The sequence below is a fragment of the Rissa tridactyla genome, chromosome 9, assembly GCF_028500815.1.
Source record: "Rissa tridactyla isolate bRisTri1 chromosome 9, bRisTri1.patW.cur.20221130, whole genome shotgun sequence".
In the NCBI taxonomy this organism is placed as follows: Eukaryota; Metazoa; Chordata; class Aves; order Charadriiformes; family Laridae; genus Rissa; species Rissa tridactyla.
This window is the reverse complement of record NC_071474.1, coordinates 11,499,111-11,518,179: the sequence shown is the minus strand read 5'-3', so window position 1 is coordinate 11,518,179 and position 19,069 is coordinate 11,499,111. Positions and strand designations below refer to the sequence as shown.

Here is a 19,069-nt window from a genome sequence, read left to right as displayed (position 1 = left end):
GATGGATGACTTTTTTTCCAGAAGTATGGCTGCCTTCTTTTTTCTTTTATTTTGCATATTGTGTAAATCAAACTTTGCTTCACTAATAAAAGATGTATCAATAACAAGCATCAAAACTGCTCCTGCTCATTGTTTGAAGAAAAAACTTATCTACTCAAAGATGAGTTAAAGTTAAGGAAACAACTTAGTCATTTGTTATAGAACTACAAAAATAACGGGGGCCCAACCTGATCTATGAAAAAAAAATAATTTTCAGGGATTCAAGCAGAATCTTCAAACTGAAACATGATACATGCTAAAGAATGATTACGACACAAAGCTTTTTCAAAGTTCTTGTTCAGTATGAGGGAAGACAATTTGGTATTTATATACCCACATAAATTAAATACTTAAGATTGCAATTAGTACTGTTGAGATAAAGATTAAAAAAACAAGCATACCGTAAGGAGTTTCACGTAGTTTCTGGCCACCGTGTTCCACGTTTAGCATGATCAGAAAACAGATGCTCTTTGTCCAAAGTCACGGCTGAAGTTTGTTTCTGAAGAAACGCTTGAAATGATACATTTTCTATTGCAAATGTGTTCAAGAAAAATAAAGTAACATTAATAATTGCCAAGTGCAACCAGCCCCTAATGATTACATATTCTTTTTACAAAATAAAAAGAAAATAATTTTTTCCATAGCGAAGACCTGGTTTTTAAGTTTTACCCTTCTGTAGTCATCAAGTCATCTTGATTTATGAATGCCGCTGAGACCTAAAACAAAGTATGTTCAAACTACTGCTTCAGTGGTTTTCATAGCATGACCATTTAAACACAACATGGGAAACCTCTGGAGGTCAGATCAGCTTAGTACAAGAGCACTGTGTGGACACATGTTCTTCTCAGATCAAGCTCCTGTGACTTATTTATAAGCCACATGCTTGAAGTGCCTGCTCTGAAGCGAGCTGATGGAGCATCCAGCTTGGGGTACGCATCCCCTCCTCTAAACCCCAGCTACAGCTACATTGCTAGAGGAACGGAAAGGAGCTTCACCTTAAATTGCCAACATGGACAAATCCTATTTCTCCAGCCCTGCAGCTCAGGGAATACTTCCATCAGCAGAATTACATTTTTTGTTGTTCTAAGATAAGATGAGAGTGGGAGGGTGTGCTGTACAGCCCAGGCGAAGACGGGAATGAGCACGGCTGAGCTAAAGGAACAATTGCTTCATGGCCATTTCCTCCTGCATCCTGAACCCTGTAGGGGAAAATAAGTTTTGAGATATGATTATTTGTTATCAAGTGACTTTACTGCCATGCCACAGCCTGGGGGGGTAAAAAAAAAGAGAAATTCCTTCCTCCTCCACAGACTCCAGGGACCTCCCCAGCATAAAACAAGCCGGCAGAATATGGACCGAGGAATCTGGAAGCAGTTAAGCAGCTGGCTCATTACGCTGGCAGAGTTTAAGTCCTTAAGCAAGGTGGAGAGATCCAAGGGGCGATAAACAAATAACTATTGATCACATATTCTGCAGTCTGGGTAAATCCAATTGAAGAACTCTTTAGACCTCCCCAGCAGGATTTTCGTTTTTAGAGACAAAATGGATTTAGACTAGGTAATACAAGATCAGCCTAATCTTACTTCCCTCCATACCTGCATTAGACATATTCCTACTACCAGCGTAAAAATGTTTTTTAAATCTGATACTGTTTTTACTCTCTCTTCTTCCTGTCACCATGCAGGCACCAAACTACTTATTTCAGATATATCTGCTTTACTAGTTCCTCATATTCTTGAACAATCCTGCAGACAAGACCTATTAAAGCTACTTTAAAATTCTAAAAAGACAACTTTGCCAGAGTGCCAGTCATCCTACCTGAATTAAAAAGAAAGTTAAAAGGAAAAGATGTTTTCAAAGATAGAACCAGACACGCGTGTTAATTCCCAGCTCAGCTACAAACCAGTTTTAATGCTTTTGTGTCTCAGCTTCCATCCGTAACGCAGTGGTAGGTCTGCCCTGTTTCCCTCTTCTGTGCCTTGGTATTTCGGCTACAAACCCTCCCAGGCAGGGGCTGCTCTGCCTAAAGCATAGGTACGGCGTATAACAATCTCCGCTGGGGTCTGTATCTCTCAACACAATGCATTAGAAACATTCTGGTAAGAGAATGAAATTTTAAATATTTAAGATACTATGAAGGCAGTGACTTGGCTTAAACACTGCCTTTATGTCACTCCACAGTTACACAGTGTAGTTTTTAGAGGCGTACAGCTGGGATTCTGTGGCCTAGCAAGCTCTCAAAGCTAGACCTGCACTAAACAACAAGTGATTCTAATCCTATGGGTGTAGTAGAAAAGCCCTTCAAAAATGTAAGTAGCATAAAGACAGCCTCATCATAGCTAAGAGGTACGGGCAGTCCAATTTGATAGTTAACACTGAATTAAAGATAAGTGAACTAAAAACAAGGGACAATCTACGCAAACCAGATTCCACATCAATAAAACTTGTGACTGTTACTGTATTGAATGTACTATTCATTTATATTCAATTGATTTTAAAAACATTCACGCACACACCACACAATCAGGGCAAGAGTGAGTAAAATTCCAGCGTTATGCAAGTGTTACAGTGCTTGTCCTTTTTTAAATCAAGTAGATGCAAACATTTTAATGCAAACTACTGAATACATAGTTAAGCATCCAAGTTTCAAAAACATTAAAGTTTTTTTCTGTGCCTAGAGCAAAAGAGGAGGAAAGAAAATACAGTGGTAAGGGGAGGAGTGGAGGAGTCATCTCTGATGGAAGAGGGAATGCACTGTTGCAAGAAAAGGAGAGAGAAGACTGACAGAGCAGCCATTGCAAGAAGTGTGCCTTATCAGAAATTAAAAAGTCGTCTTCTAGAAGAGTCTACTGAAAAGTCAGAGTGTCCTTAGTAGCTGAGAAGACCAAGTCTTCTGACGGAAGGTAAAATATAAATCTATTTAAAAGCCGTTTGTGATTGATGAGAACTGGAAGACAAAGATGGCATCACAGTCCCTTGGCAAGAAAATTCCTCCAGATGGCATCTATTTCTCATTAATGCTCTGGGGGAGGATCCTAGACATCCCAGCAGGTCCTGTCGTGACTTTGGATTCAAAGCTGTCCACAAACTGAGCTGCTCTTTGGCTCAACTCCACTTTGGCTGCACATGCATATGGCACGCAGCAGCACTACAGGACATCGGCTGATGAATGGCTTTAACTGTTAATTTCTGTCTCTGTAGATCACACCTCCTACACCGTCTTTTAAAAGGCAGAAACCTGTCTGTAACCATGCCACCCAAGACATGGCTCAGAAAATCTTCTCAGTCTCTTCACGTTTTCTGCTACTACTATAGAAACTTTGAGGATTGCTAGAAAGCACTAAGAATTGTAACACACACACACACAAAAAGGAAGGAAATCTTAACAAGTGAATGTCAGCTCATTTTTGGTTATTCACACCTCCCAAAGTGAGCACCAAGGTGACCAAAAAGTCAGCCTTGAGTTAAGACTGTATCAAATATCTGCATCTTGGTGTCATTTGGCAAAATCAGAGCAGAGCTTTAAAACAGTCTCTAAACTGAAAAATCTTCACTCCCTGTCCATCACCAGCCTCTTTCACTCCACCTGTGGTGGTGCCACCATACCATCATCCCATCCCTCACACACACGGAACATTTGTAGTTGGATTGGGGTTTTTTTGTCCAACCTAATTTTAGATGAATTGAGGGACAGATTTTCTACGCTTCCCTCTGGAGGCTATTCTCTGAACCTCCTGGAGCTCGTTCCTTCTTTCTTCACCATGGCGTAAGTATGTTTTTTATATATATACATATATATATAGGAGGAAGTATACCTCTTCCTCCTCTACCCTGTTATCATCAGCTATTTGTCACTTTGGGATAGCTTCATTGTGGAATAGCGTGTGGCAGTGACCTCATAGTATTTTTGCCCACATCACTTGAGATAAGAGCAGCCTATTCTGGGATCCCAGCTGAGCTCCAGGGAGCCCAGGATCCGTAAAGTGCTAAGCACCTAGCCAAATCTCCACCCAGCTCCCTACTCCTGCTTGCAAGAGAGACAAGCAGAGTTTAATATGGCAGTCTCAACCTTAACTTAACATCCTTAACGCAAGAGTGCCTCAGTTTCAACAGCTGAAAGGAGGCTATTTAACAAAAGAAAATGACTTTAGGTAAAAAAAAACCTCATTGACACCTCATTACGATTTGTCTGGGTTAACACACAGGGGTGGAGAACACTACAGACCTGAAACAAGCACAGGCTCCAAAGAGTAGGATTTATTTGAATTCCTATGGATTAAGCCGCTAAATAAACCCCACTATTTTCTGTGAGCATAACAGATATAGGAGCAGTCAGTCCACTGCAGCATGCTGGAAACCTAAACTAATGTTATAACGCATGAAAGACCTTGCGCATGTAACATCTGCATCACAACCCGGGCAGGGAAGCGCCACGCTGGGTCTGCGCTCCTTCCGAGGCCGGGGATGCCCCGCGTGCCCCCCGACATCGCTGGCCTGCTGGCAAACCAGAGAGCGCACGAGTTGGTAACCAGGCTGATTATCTGCCAGCAGATGATAAACTGCAGGCTCCCATGCAGGAACAGCCAGACCTTCTATTTTAACTAGCAAAATGCTATAGCGGAATCACTGATCTGTAGTTGGGATTTTACTTAATTCAATAAATTGTTTGCTGCGTGTCCACATCTTGCTCTGTTTCCAAGTCAAATTAACACACCACTTCAGGCTCAGATAAGCAATACATCCCGAATACTGATACAGGCCAGAATGTGATTTACTAAAATCAGTTTATAAATCCTCTTCATTGGCCCTTTGTCAGGAAACTTCACTATACACAAGAAACGAAATCAAACACAGTATGCTTAAGGAACAATTAAAATAGGTATTTTAATTCACCTTTGTAACCTTCTAAGAGCTTTCAAATTTATATGGCTTTAAATGATAATGATTTTGACAAAAAACATTTTTTCCTCTGTGAAAGGTATTAGCAGGAAATTGAAAAGCTGAAGGAAAATGAAATTGCATTTTTCACATTTGTTACGAGCCCCACTCTAACTGTGCAGCAGGAGAGGTATTTGTCATGCGTAGCCTGTCCTTCTCTTTGGATGCTCTCTTCCAATTTGGACTGGAAGCACGGTGTGTTAAAGGATCATTAACCAAAGTCACGTACACCAGCTCTCCCTCACAAACGAACACCGCAAACACCGCAGCGGCCACAGAGACACTGTATAATCAGGGCACAGTGTAGAGCTGCTGGCTCACACAAGACAAAGTAGACAGACTAAACTACTCAAAAGAAGTCTTTTTTTCCCTAAAACACACCCATCCCAAAGAAAGGGCAAGGCAGTGGCCTGGCAGCTGCTGAAGGGCTCCTCAGAGCTCGTCTATCTCACCCGCAAAGTGCAGAACCTCCAGACATCCCTCCGGCCCCAAGGGACCCTGCCACCTTCAGTCTTAGCACAACCAGTGTTATTACCTGCCTTCTGGATGGACAGTGTTCTTATCCCTCGTATTTACACTAAGTTTCAAGCACGTAACAGGCACTCTACACTGCGAACACATTATGAAAGATGATGGGAGACAGATACGACCTTGCACTGGCTTGTACAAGTGGTGATGTTGGGACTGAGTATTGTTTCACAGAACAAAGGGCTGGGTCACAGCCGTATCACAGAACGTTTTCACATCAGCACACTCCAAGAAGTTTTGAAATAGAGTCATAACCCCGGTTGCACAGATTCATAAAGCAATCAGATCCCATGGTGAGAGGTATACTGAGGTACAGGGAAGAACTGCTTCCTTCATAGTTATATTCCTGTCTCCAGGCACTAAATGCAGTATCTCTGACTACTAAAATGCAGTCAGACGACGCAATGCACTTCCAAAATTACAGAAAACCAGTTTTTTGAAACTGAATTCATTCCTGTTTAGTTTCTCCCACATAAACCTGTCTTTTATATAGCACTCTTGGCCCCTAACACAGACAGGGTGATATATGCCCCAGCATTCTGGAAATCATTTTAGGTTGGTGTTTTTGCCATAAAAGAGAGGAATGCAATGCCTGGGGTAGCAAAGAAAACTGAACAAGATTTTCATCTCCTTCCAAGAGTCTCATGATCTACTTTTAAATCTTTTTCCATTGCTATTTAATGGCATCATAATTACTGTAAGTCTCTAGCGTTCAGAATAACCACAAAACAAATACAACCTTGATTATGCTCTTATTATTATTTGTATTACAGTGGCAACAAGAGACTTGGAGCTCTACCAAAGCAACAGAAGAGTGGTATCTCCAAGAACCCGCATCTAATCTAGAATGAGAATTTGTAGGTTATTACAGAAAAGACTGGGGGGAATGGACAAAACACAGAGGTTGCTATACCTAGTTTACATGCTCTTATTTTCTTATTTAGAAGTCTGACATTCTTCTTCGGAAAAGATTCTGTCCTTCATGAAACTGGAGACAAAGATAATCAGCAGTCCTAGTCTCTAGAATTGGCTCAAACCTCATTGCTTAGGACAAGTTCTTTAAAATCCTCAAACACAGCTACCTCCCCTGCTGCCAGTCCAACGTTCACAGCAGACTTGATAGCTTATTCTCTGCTGCCAAACCTGCCTCCAGTCACACTTTTTTGTTACAACTAAGAAGTCACAGATTTATTTATCCTCTAAAACCGTGGGCTGTATTTATCCTCTAAAACTGAACAGGCATGTAGCAGCAGACCAAAGGCTTCTTTGTGGAGAAAGCACATCATTTCAGAAGAAACAAAGACGGGTGTCTCTTCTGCTCAGTGCTGTTCGCAGACAGTAAAGCAAAGGAAAACAAGTCTTTGATTTACCCTCTCACATACGGCACCATTGAATGAGTCAGTTAATCAGAAGACCTGATTTTACCATTCCCAAGTGATTTCACTTAAACCTTGACATGTCATCCCCTTTTGGTATTTGTGCTTTTTCAACAGTGGAAATTAATACACCAGAGGGGCTAGGTCTATAATTCAGAGATGAAAGGTGGCAATGATGGGTATAAATTTCTCCAAGTTCAAATTTCTCTTCTAATTAGAGTCTTAACGCTTTCTTTTCTGACACAGAAATAGAAGACAGCATTTCATATTTTGAAAGAATTCTTAATACAGTCCACAGTTATCTCCCCCTGCAGAGCAAACTCCCACCGTATCCACTAACCCGACTGAGCGTTTCTGGCAGCAGCTCCTCCCTCTGCCCAAAGCTGGAGGCTGAGCTCCCAGCACTGCCAACTTTGCCTAATGGAAACCCGTGGGAGGCTTCACAACCCTTTGGATGAAGCTCCGAGATAAGAGAAGACCCCAGGAGGTGCAGTTGGCCGACTCCGGTGTCGAGGGGATGTGCCAGCCTCTCACAGCAATTAGAGAGTGTTAGTCCTGCCTTGCTGTGAAGGGTAATGGCTCAGTCACCAAAACGAAAAAATACTGGCAAACTGTAGATGCCTTTGTAGAATCAATTTACCGAAATGAGATGGGAAGGCAGAATAGATTAACTGCTTACGAGGAGCTCACCAACTCTTCCATCTGAATTTGTATTTTAACCCGCACAGCTCTAAATAACAACAGCATCAGTAGATGCTCTTCCTACATTACACATCAATAGCCCTTATATCAACCTATCATTTCAGAAAATGAATCTTTCCTTCCTGAAAAATTTCAGATTGGTATTTAAGGGCTCAGGATTCACATTAAGAAGGACATAGGTAATATCCTTTTTCCCAACCAGATTCACAGATTGCAAGTAAAAAATAACTGTGAAAGTTATATTGCAAATTATTACTTTTACAGTCTTTGAAAACATGACAGGTTTTCTCCTCATTCTGACTTGAGTGCTAAACAGCAGAGCAGGTGCTATAAAATATCTAGAGTCTCTCACACCCTCTATTCTGTGCATGTTCCTCCCCAGCAGAGCTTAGAAGGACACGCAGCAAATACTTCCAACAAGCCAAGCAAAATTACTCCTAGCTCAATAAATGACCTTCGATTAATGTAAATTATTCTGCATTTTTTCCCCCTTTCCCCACCACATTTTATTTTCTTTATTTTTGGATTGCAGAAGCTCACTTAGTATGCAAACCCAGGAATCAAACAAACAAGCTCCGTTTCTCCAGAGAGTGTCATCAAGGTACCTCCCACTGGATAATTGCAGGACAAAGCCTAAAACCCAGGCTGGAAATAGCTAAGATCTGAAAATGAACTAACAGAAATTCCTTCTTTAAGTTTATAAGCCCAAGTGTGTAAAATTTGGAGCACTTCACTAAATTCTTGCCCAGCTAAGAAGACCAAGTAGGTCCACTGAAGTGAACAAGAATCATATGCAGCTGAGAAATGAAGGGTCTTCTGTAGAAAAAGTTGTTAAACACCATTTTCCATAACACATGCTCTAACGGAACTTTTCTTCGCAGCCTTGTGACATGAACAGTGGTGCAGAAAGGTTTCTGTTTCTTGTGGAGGAGCAAGATCAGAGAAAAAAATACTTTCCAATTCAGATTTGCAATGGTAACCCCATAAAGCTGACAGAAAGGCTTATGGCAAGCGCTGGTATTACACATTCTTTTTGTCTGTTTCTTTAAGCACATAACACATGTATACAAACACCTCCACTGACAGGCTCACTTTACTTATTTTTGCAGCTTTAGAATTTATATACTTTTCAGACTACTGAAAGTTGTGTTTAATTAGCTCTTACACCTTCTCTTCTTTTACACGCAAATGCATTTGGCTACTGAAAGACTGGCCTTGCCACACATTCACAATTTAATGACAGCTATTGTCAAATCAGTGTTTTCAGATGCTCTAATTTCACATTTATCTTTTGCCAGAAATATTGCCTGGCGCTGTATTAAATAAAGAAAAAACTTTATTCTAGCTGATATGTGACAGTAATCACAGCAAACAGAAGTCATACAGTTTGAGAACATCATTACAAGCTGATAATCTTTAAAAAAATATTTAACAAAATGCTCCTGGGTCTGCTTTAGTAGCTGAACCTGAACTCAGTGAGGAAGTGACTGAGCAGAATCAGACATCCTCTTTAAGTAAAATTAGCCAAGTGCAATTTGCCTGGCTGGCCCCCTCTATGTATTAGCATTTATATTCAGCCAGTGATGAGCTTAATCAGGTTTTTCAAACAAAAAGAAAAAAATCCCCCTCCAAAACCATAAACCTATCAGGTTTATTAGGAACAGACTGCACTTCCATTGTAAAAAGGCAACTAAGAAACTGAAGAAAATTGTCTGTTCAGAAGTGTATCCTAGTAGCTAATGGCAAATTTTGCTCAGAGCGGAAACATGACCTCACATACATGCCAGCTGATTCCTGTCAGATTTAGTGAAGACAAAAGGAGACACTTTATTAAAGGGCAAATGCCAGGAGGCTCCACAGAGCTGCTACAGGGCCTGCTGGGGAGGGACAGGTTTGCCCTCTGTTTGCAAAGATTATATCCCAAGGTCTTTTTCCCCCATCCCACAATGAGCGTATCTCAAAGAGCTGTCAGGCCCAAGAAACAGAAAAAGAAATGCAGGAGCATCTAAGGAGAATCAGCATCAATGCTGATGTGACAACTAAAGAGCAGGAACAAGCCCAGAGAGCCTGGTCCTGCTGGAGGGCACTTACCTGAAACAGCAGCAGCAGCAGCAAAACTGAAGGTGGGAGGCAGCAAGAGGCCACAGGAACCCCGTCTCAGAGACGGCAGGAAGGTGGTGAGCACATCTGCTGATACCACTGTCAAATTTAACCTTCTGAACCTCCTGAACACCAGAAAAGCAGCAAAAAATTATGTAGATTTTAAGACAAGCTATTGAAAGTAGCAATGGTTAAAAAAAAAGGTTCCACAGAAATAGCTTGTTTTCAACTTGCTAACGCCTCTTTCAGACAGATGGGCACCAAGTATGTCCAAACACTTATTGAGAGCTTTGAAATTTTTTATAGATTATGCCTTAGTGCATCCTGGTTTGCAAAACACCTGGCCAAAGGAACAACGTGCTGCAGCCCTTCCCGGCTGCACTGCACAGGTACTAGGTAATGGAAAAAAAGGCAACTTCATGACAATTGCCCCAGAATTACACTTTGAAACCCCAGTTATTCTCTTAAGGCAGACAACTGCTTTATCTGAGCAGCACAAAATGAGGCTTTGACCCTCCGTTGTTCATTCCAACGTTCTCTTCTCCTTAAGTCCATGGTTAACTGTTCTCTTTACAGCACGTTTCTATAGTGACCAACTGCTAAATTGATCCTCGATATATTTCCCTTTCCACTCCCCTTACTTCAGACTTGGAAACTCAAAATGTGATTTAAACAAAATTCCAAAAACTCAGCCTGGGGCTGTAGTAAGATGGTATGGTAGACTACTTCATCACTCTAACTTCCCCAGCTCTTGAAACAATGCAAAAACAAATAAATGCAGCATTTATAGATGAAAGCAGAATTCTTCATGGCTCGCTAACAATTACTTGAAAAGCTAATACATAAAGGACCAGGAAGAAATGAATTCCCAGCACCTCAGAGAAGTGTCAGACTCCACCTTTCATGCAAGTATTTCATTTCTTCAGCAGCTTTTTGACTGTTTATTGGGCCTTGGTTACATTAACAGCACTTCGCCCCAAGTGCAGCAGCCTTCCTGGAGAATAATAACCAAGATACACTTTCCATGTGGGTAAAGCACCGTGTTCCCAGAAGGAGACAGGGGAGCACATTTTTATAACAGTTAATACAGCAATGAATCATCCTCCCGAGATAAAGACTAAAAATATTAAGAGGGGCATATAGTAGGTTGAAATAATAAAAAAAAAATTAAAAAAGGGACTCAGCTGGTTCAAGTTTTACATATGCAAATAAACAGTATGAGAGGGGAAACAGAGTGAGACATACGAAGTAATGATCAGAAAGATCAGGTGTATCTATCTTCCCGGAGGCTGAAAGAAGGAAGATATTAAACTGTACTTTCTGGTAAATTGCCACTGCCAATTATTGACAAAGTTGTCAATTATACGGGATTATTCAGACTGATGATACCTGAAGAAATGGGGACTTCGAAAACACTTGGGACTAAAAGGAGAGATAGGAATGCACTGCAGATGATAAATGGAGTGGACTGAAAGTAAAAGAGCAAAGAGGCCAGCTTCAGGGAGTATAATTAAATATTCTTAATTAGAGGACTCCGACTAAACCATGCACCTACTTTCAAAGTTGGATTTTAGAAAATAAATATTAACCGAGTGGAAGAAACCCAAGAATGTTCTATGCCATAAGACTGCTCAGTATAGAATTTATTCGGATAACTTTTATTTTGCTATTGTTTAAACAACTTAATTATACAAAAAAAATGCCATGGCCGCCCAGGTCTGTAAGCAGTAAGATATTAAATCACCATTAGACAGATTTTCCTGAAATTGGTCAGACAATGCATTAGGAAAAGAGGACAGTGCTTGAGTCAACAGTAGGTGAGTAATCATGTAGCTTAACGCACACGGATAAAACAGGGACCAGCAAATAAAAGGAGGGTAGCAACTGGCACCACAGTGTTTTTAAGCTGGATAAGGAGCAAGAGTTAAGTTTTATTTTGAGACAAGGGATGTGAACAGTGTTTTGAAATTCTTGGAAAAAGCCTCATGCAATATCACAAAGCTCTGTTCTATTATAAACATACTCTGATGAAGAGTTAGGGATGTTTGTTACCACATTTTTTTCTCAATGGAATGAAAGTTTTTACATTGTGTTTATGAAGAGACAGGTGACAGGTTAGGATTTCAATACAAGATTTGAAAGAACTAGGCCTAAATCACAGTTTTGGCATTGACTTGTTTGGTCACCCAGCCTGCTTAACTCTTCTGTTTCTCACTCTTGATATACAACGGACCAGCAATTCCTGCCTGCCAGGCATTTCACCAGAACACACATATCCACAACCAAGATATTATGGATATAATTGGAAGACTGGATGAAAAACATTGATATAAGAGGCGCTTAGATATTAGATATGGCAACACCCCAGTGTTATTTATACTAACCTTCTAAAACAATTGTGGTTACTCATATTTGATAAATCCTCAGCACATAAAGGCTTTATTTGCCACACTGCCAGCTAGTTTGCTGCTTCAGTCTTAAGTGAGACAGGGCGCTACTACCAGGAGAACTTAATTTCCGTCCCTCTGCTTTGATTGCTGCTGTGGCTTTCATCTGTCATAGCTTTTTTTACACAATCACTGCGGCCTCAACTAAGTAATGCCTTGAGCAACAGAAGCTAGGGCTTCAATACATGCCACCAATAATATTTTTGCTTCCTAAGAAGCAAGGCTGAAAAACAGCCAACTGCAACAAGCTTTGAAAGGATACTGTATGATAATTGAACTGGACAGATTAAAGTGAGTCTTAAATGCCATATTACAATCCAGATGAAAAGAAAAAGTACTTGGCTTGGCCAAGCACAAAATCAGTATTCTATAAATGGTTCCACCCTCCCCACACACTTGTAAATGCAATAGAAAACAAAAATGCAATAGGAAGGAGGGCACAGTGGTTGTTTTCTCAAGGACTAACAAACTTCCTAGCTGAACAGTACTTGTCTTCTGATTGACAAGTGATGAATATGACAATATGCCTGGCTCACATTACATCAAAATGACAGCATAATGCACTGAAGGCACCCCATTTGTCCTCAAGTTACTTTCACTGATTAGGAAGAAAAGATGCAGAATTATAGTTGAAGGTGCTTAGAAAAGGTGAAACCTCCGAAGCAGAAGCTAGCAAAGGCTAGGCAGAACATGCTGACAAGACAGAGAGGGAACTGAAAGATTAAATTGGCTATTGTTGAAGATAATCATCATTGAAGACCAATGTACTTCAGAGACTGTACCTGTCCAGGAGGAGCCTATCCAGCTCCTCCCTCCATCTGAGGGGCCTGAAGTCATGGGAAAGTGTAATACATTATTTCAATACAGTATATAATACATATAATGTAACACATGGTATTAGCTTCCAAAGAAATCTTTATAATGGCTGTTGCAGCATCCAATTCAGAATACAACTTATAAATGCAGCATTCCTCAGTCTTTGGATTGCTGTTTTCTACTCACAATCAAAAGAAGTTTAGGAAATAAGAAAAAAACTCCCACCCATAAACACTTAGGTTTGGTTTGCTTTGCCTTAATTTTTCTGCAAGGCTTGGTACCCCTCTGCTGGGCAAGAAGAGATGAAACAGCAAGGAGCTGTGAACCAAAACCGACTGAACAGTAAAGCAAAACCAGCCTGTCCAGACTGAAACGGATAAGTAAAGAAAGGCAAATGAGGCAACGTAAGGCTCACCAAAAGCCTGAGAAAACAAGGACCCCCGATGCAAACCATTAAACAAACAGCATTCACAATTTAGACTTAGTTCTCCAAACACTGTCCAAAGAAGAAAGTAACATTTTTCGTAACATCTTTAAAATGAGTCACCTTGAAGGAGCTGTCATCTTGACAAGCACCAGTTCTCTAACTCTAAAAACAATTGTTCCAATATTTAGGACAACAGGAAGTGTAAAGAATTTCCCAAAGCAAAAGATTTTTGTCCATGAAAAATTAAATTATGAGCTATGAAGCCTGCATCGCATGAAGCCGGTAAAGAAATTTAGCTGTAACTTAAGCATTCATAACATTGTTTTCCAGGAGAAGGTACGACACACCTTAAGCAAACTTTCAGAACAGTTTTTCTTTTTTTACTTCAGACATTACATTTATATATGTGTATTTTAAAATGTGATAACCACAGTAAAGATAGGACAATTTCAGACATCAGTAGTGATGCAGATGAAAAAGCAAATTTCTATCAGAGACATGTGCAAGATCACGTGTTTTTGGGAAATACTAGTTAAATCTCACTTTGACCTCTGAAGCATGACAAAGAGAGAAGTTAAGCCACCTTCTCATTAGCCCTGAGACCGGAGTATAGCTGCCCATTTTGTTTCAGACTTTTTGTTCTGTTCAACACGTGACTCTGCTCAGTTCTCTATGCGTTGGAATACTACTCATTTTTAAATGAAGGAAAGATTGCAAAAAAGCCCTGTTTAAAAATAACATTCTAGTAAGTGACTTCTAGGAAACCTTTTTTTGTTGTTTTTGTTAAAAATATAAACGCAAAACAAAGTTTGATAATACTTTTTGCCCCTTTTATTAAAAACAGTCATTACATGTGACATACATTTGTCAAAGACACACGATTATATCTCTACTTTCCAGGAAACTACAGACAAAGCGACACCGTGTATGCAATTACTAGGTTCTGGGTCAGTTTTTCATACTGCAAACTTCTGGTTTTGTTTCAGTTGTTTGGGTGATTCTGCTTTTAGCTTGCCTGTGTGATCAACAACAGTATATTGGCTTCAAATATGTTTATTTTAAATGTACATATGTGCACACAGTGCAAAACTGCACCCAGTACCTGCTGTTAGATACTGAAGAGAACATCCTTCTAGCGTCTTTACCCTCCAGACAGACTCATCCTTCTGTACCACTTCACATCGAAGCCTATAACTCCAAGCCTTTCACTCTGTTAACCAAAGTTTGTTTTACTAAGAAACAAATTTTTTTTAAACCACTTGTTTAGGGACCTGGAAAGAGGTCAAATCTTACCAACAGGAAACTCTCCAGAGGGGAAAAAAAGTCTTTAGTGACAGAAGCAGATACAGAGCCTCAGTAAAGACAAGTTTTTCTTACCAAACCCAGACAAAAACTTTAACTATAGAGCAGGGGTGGCGGGGGGAGGAAGAACTATCTTTCCCTAGTCATTACTCACATTCTCAACAAAACCAGATTTACATAAGAAAGAATATCAGTCCATTTACCAAGATGCATTGTCCCATTTCTCGCTCTTGTTTTAGGTCAACTGGAAGCTTCTTTTTTCAGTTTTTCTAAAATCTCATCTGGTGTCATCGATACCAAAATCTTCACCACTTTTTCACGTGATTTACCACCCTGGTTTAGACACACACACAAAAAAAAACATCTTTCAGAGAATCACCGCCAAATACACATTCCAAAAAAATCTCTCCGTAACGCCGACATATCAGGTACTTTTAAAATAATTCATAAAGTGTGGGTATGCAGAACTAACAGCAGTAAGAGATAGTTCATCAATGTCCTTTCTAGTTATTTGAAAGGTGGAAAACACCATCTTATCTACTCTCCTTTTAAAATTGGAAACAGCTCCCAGAGCATGCCCTGAACTGATCCTCTTTTTATAGGCTAGAACGAAAAGCAAGGACCGATAAGTCTCCATAATTCACTTGTATCATCTAGAAGCAAGACTCCAACTAATTTCCACTTTTGCTTTTAAAAAGTGGGTGTGTACACACATATGTGTGTATATTTGATAACCATGTACTTTCAGAACCATTCTTCAGAGTTGTCTCCCAGAGTATTAGTTAGTCTAAAGATGAGTTCTCAAGTTGATAATATCAACTAAATGAAAGGAATCACATCGTATATAACCTATAAGACAGATTCATACAGCAGTTATTTGAAATATTATTGACCTGGTTTTGTATTACTGAAAAAAAGACTATTTTACATAAGACCTGCCAAACCTACCATCTCATTTCATATTGCCTGAAGACACAACTTTGCTAGTATTCAGTAAACAACGAGAAACAAGTTGCTTGTTAATCTGCAACCTGGCAAAAAGTTTTAAAAGCCCGTAAGGGACATCCTGAAGGAGGAAAAAATCTTTAACTCTATTATATAGAAATTTAGCATGAAATTTAAAATCAAAAATAGATTTTTGAAGCAGTCTAGCCAGCTGATGATGAAAATTAAGACCCTTGCAAAGAAATCTGGTAGTCTCAGTTTTATACTGGATCATTTCCCACCAATTTCCCGATTTGGATTGGTTTTGTTAATGTCAGCACTTATCACAAAGCAAGTGGAACAGAAGAGAGGAACCAGTACCAAAAATCACTTGCTGTTTACAACCAGCAGATCAGGATGGAAAAATCTAAGCCACAGGTAAAATACAGACTTTACCACAATGCTTCACTGAAAACAAACAGTGGCTTGTGAAAAACAAACACTAGCATGTAATTATTTGGACACTGTAGATCAGAACAACTGAGTCAAGAAGGTCATACAACACTGGTCCCTTTTATCTTCAACTCTGCTTAGCACTTATGAGAATAATCTAGTTAAACTTGAATGTCCCTTTAAGATAGGAAAACAGTGTTATCTGCAAGATGTTGATAAACAAATGAAGCAGGTTGCCCATCATTCAGGAAAAACAAGACCGAAATCTTCGTATCGCTACCTTTCAGCAACACAGGCTCAATCCCCTGAGCACATTGCCATTTACCACTATCTTTTAACAGGCTTCTACAACTACAACTTCATTGTGCTCTTATGTTCATAAACTATAAATGAACACAGCTGGAAAGACTGACTTTAAGTACAATGAATTAATAAAACAAATTATTTATTCAGTGCAATGAATAAAACAGAGTTTCCGCTCGCCAAAGTCAAGACTTGTAAATTCTAAAACAAAGAAACTCGAGGCCCAGCTATAACCCAACAGCTTAGAGACGCTCTTGCTTGTGTGTAACAGTTAACGGTCGGAAAATTTTAAATCAAATACAGAAGTTACTTCAAAAAAAAGAATGAAAGGTTTTATTAATAAAATGCACATTCTCTGCAAAGCACAAATTTTGTGAACTGCATTTGGAATGAAACCAAGAGACTCTCTGAAGAACCAGAAAACATGAACCACACAAATTTGGAAAATATATCATGGTGAGAACCATTCTGATTAAAGATCCTAAGGTTAGCTGTGGTTCTTCCCGCACTTTGTTCTCAATGAATCATTCCATTAACTCAACTAAACGCCTTTAAAGTGTATTTTGGACTGAACTTGGAGAGCAGCTCCCTGTAATCAATGAGTAAGTTTCAAAATCTTGAATTTAAATTGCAGTAGGGCAAGACAAAGAAAATAAAAAAAGTACCTTCTCTAAAATAACTTCACTCTTCTTCACCTCTAGCACCTTAGAGAGGTAGCGACACAGCTCGGCATTTGCCTCCCCTTCTGATGGAGGTGCAGCAATAGCTACACCCACTGCCTCAGCCGTCACATCTATAACAAATAATTTAAGGATTTTATGCTCAAAATACTCAAAACATCTAGTTATTGCCTCCTAAAAAAGAATGTTTATGCTTTCAAAAGCATTTTAATTTAAAATAAACTCATAGATTAACAGGTAACAACACTTTTACAGTTCACAAATTCCCTTAAATTAAAACTGTTAGCGAGTACAAATCTCCCGATATGGAGAACAGCGAAGCCTTCAGACCTGTGCCAGCGAGCGGCCATGAATCCCCAGCGCTCGCACCCCCGGGGCCCTGCGCTGAGCCCCCCTCTACACTGCCCGTTCTGATGCAAGCACGGTCTAGCTTAGCATCACGTAGTGTAACACAAATCAGGTTACCCCACCATAAAAAGCATGACAGCTAAGTCTGCCCAGAGAGCTGTGCTACCACCAACAATCTCCTCGTGCTGCCCATTGAGGCTGGACACTCTCCTGGACATTCCTGCAGCCCACCGTGCTCATCTCATACATATACCGGTATAAAGTGCCGTTCTAATTCGTACAGAGGCAAGTCCAGATTTGCGGAGGGAGAACGCATTTTATTAGACGACACTTTTATAGTTCAAATCGAGCGGCAGAACCTCTCGGCAGACGAACGGGACGCACCAAATCGTGCTGCTCAGGCCTGTTTGCTGTCACTCCTTTCCCAGGCGTCAGCCCGGAGGGATGCAGCCGCGCTCGCTGCACCCCCTGCCGCCACCCGCGGGATGTGACCGTGCTGCTCCTGCCTTCCCTTAATCAACGCGTGAAATCACGACTTTCTGCCGTTTTCTGACCCTTTTCTTTCCTACAGCTGAGGGGAGAGGGATGAGCTGCCGCACCGGTCAGAGAGACCGTCTTTCCCGCTCCGTCCCCGGCTCAGGGCCGCTGTTTCCGGAGCTCCCCGGGCCGGCCCGTGCCCACAGACCCACCTGTGACGGCGCTGCGGCGGGCGCCGGGCTTGGCGCGAACCGCCACCCTCACGCACCCCTCGCCCGCCGACACCGGTCCCGCGGCGGCGCCCGGTCCCGCGGGGCCCTTCCCGGCTTCTTTTCCCTGAAACAGAGGAACGGCCGCGGTCAGGGCGGGCTCTGGGCGCCCCCCTGGGTCCCGTCCCGTCCCGTCCCCCCCCCCCCGCGGTCTCCCCGCCCGCACCTTTCGGGGCATGGCCCCGCCGCCGCCCCGCGCCGCCGCCGCCAGGGGCCGACGGAAGCCGGCGAGGGCCAGCATGGCGCCGTGCGCCGCTCCGGCAACGCCGGCTCGCCCCGCCCCTTCCCGGCGCTCCGGCCGCTCCGCCTCCGGGCACCAGCACCCCCGGGACTCCGGCCGTTCCTCCCGGCTTTGAGGGGCAGCCCCGGTGGCGGCTGCCCGCTGGAGCACGCACGGCCGGGAGGGGGCGAAAAGGACGGCGGCAGGGGCGGGGGACGCGCTGAGCCAAAGCGGGAGGTGGGAATGACACGGCTTTGAGACCTGAGACCTGCAGCAGGCATTTAAAAAGAAACGAGGAAAGAGAAAAGAAGAGGTAGTTGGGGTTTTTTTGGTGGTTTTTTTTTTTTTTTTTTCTCCTGCATTCTCAAATTATGACTTTAGTATACAGGATTTTGTAGGTGAAGACGTTCTACTGCGACACCGTACACATTGCAAGTCGCTGAATGCTCTATACATACATGGTTGCATCACATCATTGTATGCAATCTGTAAAGCTATGCACAAAATAATCCTTAATTCATACTAATATTTTAGTATTAGAATACCCAATGATAAAATAACATCATTACAAGTCTTGTATTCTCATTATACATTTTCTTATAGGCACATATGTATATACAGTGGCTATTTCCATAACCAGCTCTATGTTCCAAAACAGCCCTTCTGAATTAAGAGAGATTCTGGAAAGATCTGTTTATTGCTGCTGAATTTAACTTAGTA

General features: G+C 41.3%; 1 protein-coding gene across 1 annotated transcript; it reads right to left on the bottom strand.

Moving 5' to 3' along the window:
• Window positions 1–13,027: 13,027 nt before the first annotated feature.
• Window positions 13,028–18,881, bottom strand: C9H15orf40 (chromosome 9 C15orf40 homolog). Its single transcript, XM_054213813.1, has 4 exons — window positions 18,296–18,881; window positions 18,073–18,196; window positions 17,021–17,148; window positions 13,028–15,008 (listed from the first exon to the last, which is right to left on the bottom strand). The coding sequence occupies exons 1-4, from the start codon at window positions 18,368–18,370 to the stop codon at window positions 14,916–14,918; spliced, it is 420 nt and encodes a 139-aa protein (XP_054069788.1). The 5' UTR covers window positions 18,371–18,881; the 3' UTR covers window positions 13,028–14,915.
• Window positions 18,882–19,069: the final 188 nt, after the last annotated feature.

What these genes read in the sequence shown, in the direction of transcription:
- C9H15orf40 (XM_054213813.1), bottom strand. Translation starts at nt 18,370, where the DNA reads ATGCTGGCCCTCGCCGGCTTCCGTCGGCCCCTGGCGGCGGCGGCGCGG. An exon ending in GCGGGGCCATGCCCCGAAAG is followed by an intron (nt 18,197 to 18,295) that starts GTGCGGGCGGGG and finishes CCTCTGTTTCAG; the next exon opens with GGAAAAGAAGCCGGGAAGGG. An exon ending in GTGAAGTTATTTTAGAGAAG is followed by an intron (nt 15,009 to 17,020) that starts GTACTTTTTTTA and finishes TGTCTAAACCAG; the next exon opens with GGTGGTAAATCACGTGAAAA.